General features: G+C 38.0%; 1 protein-coding gene across 32 annotated transcripts in view; it reads right to left on the bottom strand.

The window, feature by feature from the left end:
• Window positions 1–25: 25 nt before the first annotated feature.
• Window positions 26–12,134, bottom strand: part of MBP (myelin basic protein) — a 115,599-nt gene continuing 103,490 nt past the window's right edge. For 25 of the 32 annotated variants that reach the window (XM_035550651.2, XM_035550647.2, XM_035550649.2 and 22 more), the window contains 5 exons: window positions 6,961–7,065; window positions 6,455–6,490; window positions 5,821–5,853; window positions 4,704–4,829; window positions 1,552–1,832 (listed from right to left, as the gene is read on the bottom strand). In XM_035550651.2, coding sequence (XP_035406544.1) covers window positions 1,776–1,832; window positions 4,704–4,829; window positions 5,821–5,853; window positions 6,455–6,490; window positions 6,961–7,065 — 357 coding nt within the window. In that variant the 3' untranslated portion in view covers window positions 1,552–1,775. Of the gene's footprint in view, window positions 1,833–4,703; window positions 4,830–5,820; window positions 5,854–6,454; window positions 6,491–6,960; window positions 7,066–12,134 lie in introns of all 32 variants that reach the window. The other 7 variants (XM_035550664.2, XM_050709273.1, XM_035550665.2 and 4 more) reach the window with 3 other exon arrangements.

Raw genomic sequence — 12,134 nt, 5'->3', positions numbered from 1 at the left:
ACAAAAATTGGTCCAAGTTTCATTACAAGTTGATTACTTTATTTCAATAATGAATATTTTTAAAAGCTTTGTTCCTATAAGAACAATATGTGTTCAAATTAAATCAACTATTACGTTGCGGAGTATACGTCTGAACGAAGCTACAATAGAAAAATACACATAGCAAACAATGCAGGTAACAGAAGATGTAACGTGTGTGTACGCTTAATAATTTTGGTGGTTTTGTTTTCTTTAATCTCTATGTATTTTCTATCCTCTCATCTTCCACTGCTTTGTATTAATAGACGCTGAATAGAAACCTAAAATAGATCTAGATGTGAAATGGAATTAACATACACGTTTATAGGTGACTTTTACTGGGCACTTACTATAGATGCAGTTTCAGCCTGGGAAGCATTAACTGTAGTCTACAACACACAGGCTAAAACTAAAAAAAGAAAAGAATTAATTAAGACACTTAGATGATAGCTTGAAGGAACGGTAAGTTTAAGTAATAAAACAGTGCAATTCAGAAGAGCCTTGTATTTCTCTATGTGGCTGGAAATACCATCGCCACACATTCGTTTTAGTTATTTGTGAACAATTAATATCTAAATCTAACTCAGCTATAATTTATTTCTATAAGGCAACTACAGTACAACAGTTAAACATTCACAGTAGTTTTACTGTGAGTTGGCTTTGGTGCACTGCCCTGAACAGGCATCCAGATGTTATTCAGGCAAAAGCTGAGCCAACCGAATCCAACACTGCTGCAATACCAAGAACTAGGTTTGAAATTCTATCGTGAGATGTGCAGGACTATCTGAGATACCAGTACTGAAGGGCTCTCTTTCAGAAATTAGACTTATTTACGTATATGTTTGTTTTTACTTACTTATTTTACTGCAAAGTTAATGCTGCTGCAGCAGAGTTCGTGTGGAGCAACAGTGACGTCCGGTGGTCACATGTGCGATCTTAGATGTTTCGTTGCTGGGAATATCCCTTGTTTCTTAACATTAGTCTAACTCAAATTTGAAATCCTCTTTCTCTCCCTCATCTGCTCTTAATTCTAATGGTTTGGATGCGACGAGCAATTTTTGGTATGGAAAGCATTTCCTTATTACAGTTGCTCTGCATCGTATTGATTCTACAACATCTGCCCCCTCCCACATTTCACATACCTTGAACTCCCAATGTTTGGTAAACCTTTCCATGACTGCCTAATCCTGTTATGAAAATAAATTATTCTGTGAGTGAGAGAAGGAAGATTAAAACAAAACAAAAACCAAACAAAAATCCCAAATTAAAAAAAGTATTTGGATAAACAGTCCTTACAACTTCTGCACATGGTGGATTTTTTTTTTTTTTTTACAGCAGCGTCTCAGAAATTCCTTAACAGCAGTGCTCAGTATCCAAGACGTTAGCTCTTTATTTGCAATTCTGATGTTCAGTAAAATGAAACCAGAAGACTCGAGCTCAAATTAAGGGCACGGGAGAAATAATGAAGTTCAGCGTACAGTTAGGGCATCCTGAAGAAGAATAAGTAAAGTCAAGAGATCTTGTTACTTTACATAAAAATAAGGAAAACTTCTAGTAAAGCTACTCTGTGTGTTCCTTTCATTCAACTGTTGGTCAGGGATTGCCAATAGAAGTTTGTGTAATCTACTGCATGCAGAACCTAATTGGCATTAAGTAATGGATTGCATCTAACTAGGTAATTCTCACAGTTGTTATTAATTTTAAGGCCGTTACGTTATGAAGCAGAGTACATGATCCTTGAGTGGCATCTTAGAGCTTCAGCGCCTCGCAACTGGTGAACCAGACCGCGATCCAGGTCGGGAACCAGAGCCTCCCTGTGGAAGGAAGAGCAAAGTTAAATTACTTAAAAGGTACTGGATATTTAGGGCTGTGCACGTAAAAATGTCTATCTGTAATGCAATGAAGTTATAAATATCTAATATTAGATAATAATAATGACTCTGCAGTGACCTCTAGTGTATTGTTGAATCTTACTTGAATTTTCACTTGAAAGAGATGATTGCTTTTCATATATTTTCACATAGGATTAATTTGTTCTCGTTAAATTTCTTATACAGGGCTAGGCAGTCTCTCATGAATCATTTGTAAATGAGTGTTCTTATTCAGACCTTGCTTATGTGAGCAATTTATTTATTTGGACATCTTAGATGTCAAAAAAAAAGATCCAGACCTTGCATACAAGTTGAAATGTAATCAATTTATTTGGGTAAGTTCTTAATGCATGCAGTTTTATCAACATCAGTCTTGCATGGAAAGTACAGGAAAAAAAAAAAGAGATGAAGGGCTGATACCTGACCTACTCTTATAAATAAGAAAGCATCAAAATAGGAAAAAAAGATTTGCTCAGAGAAGCTGTGGTGCCCCATCCCTGGAAGTGTTCAAGGCCAGGCTGGATGGAGCTTTGGGTGACCTGATTTAGTGGGAGGTGTCCCTGCCCATGGCAGGGGGCTGGAACTGGGTGGTCTTAAAGGTCCCTTCCAACCCGAACCATTCTGTGATTCTGTGGTAACTCTGTCTTTGAGTATATTCGTGACAATTCATAAATTGTAAAAAAGCCCTGTAGCAATTTTATGGTAAAGATGATCGAAGCTAGAAGGTTTGGCATTTCTTTCTTCTTTAAGTCATTTATTTCAACATAAGATTAGGCTGATTGGGTATCTTTTCCCATCAAACTGCAACAGAAGAATTCGTACTACCTCCTTGAAGTTTTCCAGCTCTCACTTGATGCTGCATGTGTTTGAAAAACAACTTTACAGTGAGACATGCCCTAAGCCATGTAAGAGCCATGTAATGTATATTTTACTACAGGTGAAGGTTTTGTAATGCACTCTGTTGGAGAGTAGGAGTTTGAGATGATCAGCTCTGCTGATGGTAACTTGGACCCTCTATCTTGAAGTTAAGATTACTGCTGATAGTGTTCTTCACGTGAGATTAGTGTATTATGATTCATTACAAGTGAGTGCTTTACTACCTCTAAGGAAAAACACAGTCTTGGTTAAAGTACTGGATGTGATGTGTTTTTCAAGTGTCTTACCTAACATAGAATGTAAAAAAAAAAAAAAAAAACCTGGGCTATGTTCTGCTACCATGCTCTAGACTTGCACCAGATAGAGACTTAAACAGTAAGAATATTTTTTTTGGAGATTTACACAGGTGAGAATAAGGCTTAACTGTTTGTCGGTTTGCTGTTTTTTGTTTGTTTTAAAGTAAGTAATGGATTGGTATCTCTCTGTTTTGGGAATTGGGAATGTTAGCTACAGAAATAGCTAAACAACTTCATTCTGTTTGAAGTATCTACTCAGCTTGATTTGTAAGTGTACATTCGAGGATAATTGAAGTATTTCACTTTTCACTTATATTTCTAATGATTCGATTTGAAAAACTGAAATATAAGACATTTTCAGATGTCTTTGCTGTCAAGAAAAAAACAAAATAGATTTACCTGAAACCTAACGTCTTGTTTACCTATTTATGAGGTGATTTTATAAGACAAATTTATTTGAGAATATCTGACAGACAGACATGCTATGCCAGACCAGAGAGACATGACAGTATCATGTACGAATATCAGCAGCTCGCTAGGAAAAGTTTAGAGGGATGAGCAAATGCGCAGTGTTGATTGTTCCAGTGGGGCTTCCAACATCTAGAAATAATGAAATTTAGTGACTTTTGGATATTGTAATCTTAATAATCTATGTATTTTATTTTTTTACTACTTTTCCTTATGTTTTTAAGTTATATATTGCATACTGCTGGCATCCACATCTGCGATGGTAAGTTCCAAAGCTGAACTGGATGTTTTGTGAAAAATGTATTTCTTTTTGCATATGTTAAGCATCCAAATTAAGAAGTTGATTTGAGGCCTCTAACTGTTGTTTTAATGATACATCTAGGATTAGGCTTTTCCCCATTTATCTTCCTTGCACATATATATATATATATATATGTTTATTTATTTATTTATTTTTCTAATTTAAACTGCAATTCAATTGCTATTTCTATTGGTAGCTTGATCAGCTCATGTAAATCCTCATGCCTGACTTTTTTCCTGCTCTGTTTTCATTTATTAGCACTGGAGGGTGCTGCGTGGTGTCTCAAAGTAATGAATTGGCCAGATTAAAGATGATCTTGATGAAATGTTTATTTTTAATATGACAGTTTTTTGATTTGCCTATGTGGTTTTACAAGTCCTTGTGCCAACACTGTAGGAGCTCTCACACCTGGGGTGGGAACAAGCAGGGACTGCCCAAGTTATTACTGCATCTGTACCAAGTATTTGTGAAACTATGACCTCGATTGCATTCTGGAGCGTATCAGTGGGCTTTTGTTTTCACTACTCTAAATAAAGCCTGCTGCTGCTGAGAAATTGACACCTTATTCACCTCCTGAGTTGCGGATCAGTTTTGAGTTCCTTAATAATGGATTCTGGTGCAGCTCTCTGTGGCTTTGTGGACTTACCTCCTTTCCTGGTTGTAACTGGGAATGTATTTTACTGTTTCTAGTAAATCCTATAAGTATTTACTAGGCCATGAGATAACCTTCAGTTTTATCCATGAAGACCTAGCTCCTTCAGAAGCTTTAAGGAAATGTGGCAGTTTCAAATATGACAGGTTCTGGAGAGGACTGGCTTCTCTTTTTCCTGGACTCAATTTTTTGTACTTATAGTAAATTCAACTGTACTTTACCAGTTTAAAGATTTTGGAAAGAGTGCCTTGGCCCTCATGATAGGATCCCTTATGTCCCTTGTGAGCAGATTTATGCTCATAGAATTTTCCGCTTCCTCCGTATCCTGGCTTGTGTCCTTCACCACCCTGCAAAGAAAGATTTTCATGTATGTTGCAAATTAACATATACAAATTAGCATATATTCACATTGTAATCTTTCTTTGTCATCGCTGAAATGCAATACTTGAACGAGAGCCATAAACGTGTTGGAATAAAATAACCTTTTAAGTATAAGCCAGGATGAAGGAAAATATTAGGAGATTATCGGAATATACTTAAATCTGAGGGAAGCACCAATCTGTAAAAGAAGAATTAATAATCAAAAATGGATGCTCAGGTTGTTAACCTGCATGGCAAAACTTAAAAAGCTTGAAGTTTTACAAGATCTGGGATGGCTAACGGATCAAGTAAACTGGTGGTCTACAGATGGTGAAAGAAATGGTTAACAGCATGAAGGCTTTAATGCTTTTCGTCTTAAAATGTACGTGTTCCTCTCCTAACAAAACCAAACCTGTGGTGGAGAAGTAGAATTGAATTAGCTGTGATGACTGTAGGAAGAACTTGTCTAATAACTGTTTAGGCAGGTCTCTCCTTACTGAAAGGGGTTGTGAGGAAAGGTAAGACAAAATACTTGAATTAGTGGCAGTGTTAGTTTTGCAGGGTTCGCTGTGTAAAAACAGCTGGAACCATGGGGCAGCTTCCCATGTTGTCCCAGCCCCACCCTCCTATTTTTGTCATTCCCATGAAAAGAGAAATGCAGCAGATGAGTCGTCCGGGAATCTTTAAAGGAGGAGAGCTTTGCCATGCAGTGGGTTTTGCTCCCGTTGTGCTAAAGCAAAAGAAGTTATCGCTGCAAGGCTGTCAAGTTGTTGGGATAAGAGCAAGCGGCATGATTACCGTCTTAAAGTGCTGTGGGAGGAGGGAGGAAAGTGGAACAGGAAAAGCAAAATAGCAAAATTGAGACAAAACAAAATTATCACGTTGCTGCAGCAGCTTGAGGCAGTGGAGCAAGATATGCAGATATGCTTTGGCCTGGTAAATAAAATGGCTTTTACTGCAAGCGCGTTCATCACCTACCCAGCTAAATCTGGTGAGGGATAATCCTCTTCCCTGTACATGTAAGAAACAGAAACAATGGCATGTTGATCACTGTGAACATAACATCTGCATGTGTGATGCACAGATGGTGATGGAAATGCAGTAAAGATAATGAAATACTGGCCGGATAACAAAGCATCGGTTGAAATCAGCAGTCTATGTACCGTCATTACATAAAAATGAAAAAGGCAAAATTCTCAATCAAAATTACAGGAGCTTCCTTCACAAGCCATGGTTTGTCAGGGCCGGCTACTTCAGGAGCCATTGGAGCTTAGTACATGTAGGGACAGTTCCTGGTGGCTGAGGCTTGTCTGAAAGCATTACCCACTGTTGGGTATATTGTATATTACACAATGAAATCCCAACAGAATTGGGCTGCAAAGATCCTCGTGTGGGACTGCACTTGGCTCAGTGCCATGCAGCAAATCAGCCAGCGCATGAGGAAGAGACCCATGGCTTTTCAGTCTTAGTCCCTTGCTTGAGATATACCCAAAGATAGCTTCTGATTTTAATTTAATACAGATGGAGAAAATTAATGAGGCCAACAGCTGAATTGGCATAAACGAGCCTACAAAAAATCTCTGGTGTTGCATGTGGCCCTGCAAACACTCACCTTTGCTTGCATTGGAGGAGGGGTACGGGGTGAGACCTAAAAACCAACACAAAACAGAATTATAAAACCAAGGCAACAATAAGTGTAGGTAACCATCAAGCCTTTTGCATATTATCTGAGCTATTAGACCTTAGTATTAGTTCTTGTTTAATTTTGTTGTACTCTTTATTGCCATAGTTGTTTTTAAACAAAAGGCATGTCTAAACACACCCCCTGCCAAAGACACCAGCACAAACCTTGTAAATGGTGAAGTTGTATAACTGTAATCACTGTTGTCAAAATTTGACTGTGCTAATCGAGGGCTCACCCACTTTTTTGTAGCAGCTCAGTGGTGTTTGCATTCCCAGGTAAAATTATATTTGTATCAGATTGCATGGTTAGCTGAAAAGCACAGAACAACTCATGAGTTCCCACACAGAGGCTAACGATTGTGGGTTATTTGGTTACTGACGGATCACGAAGAAAATCTCTCATTCTAGTACGTAACAAGAAGAGATGAGACTTACAATGTTCTTGAAGAAGTGGACTACGGGGTTGTCATCACCAGGCCGGCCATGCTGAGATCTCTGGGGGATGGACCCTACGTGGCTGGCCCTGGCTGCGTGTATATCCTGCAAAGCAGAATAGGCATAGCGCCAAGTCAGCGAGGAGGGAAGGGCAGCTGGAAGCGTGTGAAGGGAAGACTCGTTGTTTTTTTTTGTTTTTTTTTTTTTTTTTTACCAGGAGAGAACAAAGGAGGAAAATGCCTCAGCAGTCTGCAGGGACTGCGATCTAAACTTGTCAGTGCTGCGAAGGAACAACTCTTTAATACAATGGCAAGTGCACTGTACGTACATGCGTGTATGTATATATACATTATACATGTGTATGTATAGGTGTATGTATATGCATATATATAGATATAGGTGTACATGTTTTTAACAACATTACAGCCCAGTGTGGAACTAAATCTGTTATGGGACAATTCTGATAGCAGAAACTTTAAAAAATTTCTTCCTTCTAAGTACGATCATGTAATGTAATTTTGGAAATGAAACCTTAGGAAAGGTGATGCTGGATCACTTGCGAGAGCAGGAGTGGGCTGTATCTCATTTTCTCAGTTTTCAGCGACTACATAGCACTGGTGAACTGCAAGAGCAACTTTTTTTAGAATGAAGGAATTAAATGAGAGTGGTAATACTTTTTATTTTCTGTGATGTTCCTGTAGCAATACGGAGAAGTCCACTAAGTGAAAGCATAATATTCTTCACATAATATTGTGAAGAATGACGGCCTTAAGAGGTGCTTAGAGCACGATGCAGCTGTTGTGGTGAAAATAGCGTTTAAAAAAAAAAAAGTTATTGATCTATTGATCTTATTGTTAAATGGATGCAGTATGACTAAGTTTAAAAAAAACTGTTACATGTGTCTGTCCCAAACGATGACTGTCTGTCCATCAGTGTAAATGTAGAGGTGCAGTGCCTCACGTTGAGCACAAGAGTTCCTAAGCGTATGCAGTAGGGAACAGAGAAGGTAGGAGAGAATTAAAATAACATTAGTGCAGCAATGGTTCCCTCAGTATAATGAATTCTATGCAAATACAATGACATTATAAGCATCAGGTGGATAATAAAATATTTCTTTGGCTTCTAAATATGAAATATAAATATGTAGTGAGACAACCACTCACATAAGCACTTAGTTGTCCAAACTGAATAGGCGTTTGACTATAGAATAATATGAGTAGTTATTTAAAATACACTTTATTTTCACCACATATAGGAAAAACATAGATCAATTTACCAAGGAAAAAACTTAGTCTTATTGTTGGAGCAGGACTCCTGACCTGTGAATGGTTTGGTGAATTTTGAGAAATAAGTTAGCAACTGTAGAACAGATTTTCAAAGGTTTGAAGGATGTTTTTGGACTTTGATTGCCTAGTGACATCAGCAGCTTTCAGAGCGACCCTGCCCTGCCTGTGTAGCCAGTTCTCAGCAGTAGTAGCTTGAGGCAGAGATTTGTTTCCATGTGCTTAGATCCGTGGATAAAAGGTCCCACAGAGCTACCTAATGTTGCTGCTCAAAGCTACTGAATGGAAGATCTATTTTTAAATGAGTGGATTCAGATCTTGTGACCCTATGTGAATGAAATGTCTTTATCCTATGTTGGGTCCTCTGAAATGAGAGTCAGAAGTATCCATCAGCGGTGCCTTTTAAGTTGTGTGTTTCTTAGGAGAAATGAATGTCAGATTGTTTAGGAGATTCATTTCCTTAGGACAAAAACAAGCAGATGCAGAGAAGTTCAGCTGGTATTTATCAGCATTTTCTTTTTTTTTGCATGCTGATGATATCTAGAGATTTACTGTTTAAAAAGCAGGAATTTCTGAACTTTACTGGGTCTCTGGGATTTCCATGGTGCCAGGCAGGCAGTCCTGTCTGTGCTTCTGCAGCACTTTCCATTTTGCAGCTAGTCCCAATGCTGCCAAAATACCCCAAGTTGCTATGATAAGGAAGAGGGAGCCAGTAAGGTATCAACATGTTTGCATGTTTAGAACCAAGATACTTCTGCCATGTTTTGCCTTTTAAATCTATATTTAAAGAAAACATTGCTTTGCCTCTGAAACTGGTTGTCTGCATTGTCTTTATGATAAATGCCCAGATACATGTTCTGGTGCACTTCTCCTTCGGCAGTGTTGCAGGTGACAATTCCTGTCCTAGCAGCAGGTTGCTGTCTATCCGTGAAACTCCAACAGTACATGCAGTGGAACAAAATTAAATTAGTTTTTGAATAGAAGTAGCCTGCAATTCTGCAGTGGGCTGTGGATTGCCACCAGGCGGTAGCAAGTGTTGTATGGATTGCTATCAGGCAGCAGCAAGTCTGAAAACATTAAGGATGGTTCTGTATGGTATGAATTTAAGACGGTGTTTCCCCATGTTACAAATAACGTGTTTTTCGTTCATGTGATCAGCAGGTTTCACCTGTGGGCAGAATCTTCAATATTCTAAGTTTGTGGCATGTGATTATGTTTCCTTTTGATTTATGAGCAGTTGGACTTGCTCTTCCACTTGTAGTGTGTTCTTTCAGTTTTTGGAGTCCTAAGGGGAAGAGGGGAAAATCCTTTTTATTTTTAATTGCTCATATACATAAGTTACAAAAACCATTTCCCTCAGAAAAGTAATAACTGATATCAATAAGTGTTAGAAGTTAAATTTGAATGGATTCATGCAATACTTTGCTAAATGAAAGAGAAGACAAATCTGGTTTATTGTTCTAGGTTAGGCTACTGAGGTTTTGTTTTGTAACTGGACTTTTTTTGAATGAGCTAACTGTGTCATTGGTTGTTTCATTAATATATTCAGGAGACCACCAATTGTCTTTAAACGTGCTTTAAGAGCTTGGCAAAATAAATATATAAATAGAAAAGAAAACACCAAAGCATTAAAACCTAATAGGGATAAAGCAGCGCAAACACCTTTTAGCTTACTTAGCAGTGCCCCACAGTTGCAGAGGTTCATCTGTGCCAGTGTAATTTCTGGGGCAACTGAATGGTTTGTGGTGAACAGCAAGCAGTCATGCTTTCCACAAAACATACAGGACAGAGGAGAACACATCTTTCTGATGCCCCCAGTTCACTTTTGTTTGACAGCTAAGTCAACTTGGCTATATATGCCCCCAAAAAAGCCATAGAGGAAAGATCCCTTAATCTGAATAATCTTAATTATTTTACGGTATTTGCCAGTATTGGATACTTAGACTGTATCTGGGAGATCTGAGGACACGGGCGCAGTCTGCAACTTCATTGTGAAATTAACAGTTTAAGGATTAATAAGGTAAATAGTCAACACTTAAATGCCAAATGCCCACAGTTATTCTGTCACCAAGTGATTCAATATTGAAATGCTTTGCAGCTCTTTCTGGTGATGCACTGGGAAGAATCTGTACTTAATTCTTCTTGGGCTCCATTTTGGCTGTTGTGCAAGATTATTCCATTTCTAACTGCGGTGAATACACCTGAGATGTGCTCTTCAGTTTTCTGATACAGTAGACCTAACCAATTCTCTTGGTATTTTCCATGGCACTTTATAATTGCTAAGGGATGTTATTGCCTGTACTCTACAGAGATTAGAGGGAGGGGTCTTGGGATTTTTGATAAATGGAGCGTGGGAGCCTTTTGTTCTGAAAATTTGTACATCGGTTTTGATAATCCTGTTTTGTGATCTATTCATCTAATTTGAGAGTGGTAGGATTTAAGAGATTAAATTCACTTTCATTTAAAACTTTTGCAGTTAAGTATTGTACATGTCGCACTTGATTTTGCCTTCAGATATAATGGTAAGTGTTAAATATGTGGTTAAGCAGAAGCAAACATTTTTTAGTGGTACTATGAAATACATCTCTGACTTTGTTTGGTATAAGCATGTTATGTTAGATCTTGCAACTCAAGCTCATTAAGGGGGATTTTTAAATGTGTGTTGTAAGCTCTAAGACCTCTTGTTCTCTGTAGGAGGATCGCCTATAAGTAGGGATTGCATATACATGTAAAGATAGACTTAAAACTTATAATTCCCAATCAGCTGATAACATGTTTTAGTGACAATAGCATTAAGAGCTTTTGGTTCTGAAGTACTGAATTTGTAGTTCTTCATACTCCTTTCATTATCATTAATACATAATTTTTGTTGTCTGTTTTAGGAGGTGAAATGAAAACTTAAAGAACATCACATATACAATGGCAAAATTGAGATGCATCCAAAACATGTAAAAATAGCTGATTTAAAATGTAACCAAGCCTAGTAAGCATTTTTGACATTAGTAGGAGTGAAAAACAATGGATGCTTTTTGTGGGTTCGGTGGGTTTCATGGTTTTCAACGGGTTGCCTTCAAAAAAGTTATCTTCACCAAAATCACTGTGCATGAATACTAAATGATACAAAATCTACAAATTTCAAATTGGTAGAGATATAGAAAGTACCTATTGGTTGCTGTATGAAACCAAACTGTTCCACAACCTATGGGAAATAATGCTTAACGCCATGAAGAAATTTGCAGCAGCACAGGTGGAATAAAACCGCCTTTAAGTGATAAATACAGCTCACGCTAGTTTGTTTGAAGAGCAAGGTGAAAGAACAAGAGGCAATTTGTAAGCCACTCAGCTAATTCTGTGTTAGCACTTGAAAGGCATTCTGCATCCAAAGTCTCTCTGAGCACAAGGGAGTGGATATTCAGTTTTGAATTTCTGTAGTTAGAACTGTTTCCAAACAGTCTTCGGATGGGAGTGGAGAGACGCATCCTTTCAATGAACGTCTCTACTTTTTTCTTTTAAAAAGAGGAAATTTATTATATAGAGTTTAAGTAGAGCAATCATGGGCAAATTGACGAGTGCTTTTATACAGGATTTGCTTCATCTCAGAATTCAGAGGTGTTTTGTGCATGGGCCTTGGCGTTCCTGAGCACAGCTGATGGCGTTTCCTCTGGGCTCTTCACAACTTACTGATCTGTTGCTGTAGGTGATGGGAATGGACTTCATCCCCACGTACTGGTCCAAAGGTGACATTATAAATGCTTATCTAACTCAGGAGGCTTTTCTAATCACTTTAGAAAGGATGAGCCATCCATCTTTGTGATGGTGCTGTTAATTTTGAGCAGAAAGTAAGATGGAAACAAAACCGCTTGCTCAAAGGGACAGAGCAGGTCAGTAGGA

This window comes from Cygnus atratus, chromosome 2 (assembly GCF_013377495.2).
Source record: "Cygnus atratus isolate AKBS03 ecotype Queensland, Australia chromosome 2, CAtr_DNAZoo_HiC_assembly, whole genome shotgun sequence".
NCBI lineage: Eukaryota > Metazoa > Chordata > Aves > Anseriformes > Anatidae > Cygnus > Cygnus atratus.
This window is presented reverse-complemented; position numbering and strand designations above follow the sequence as displayed.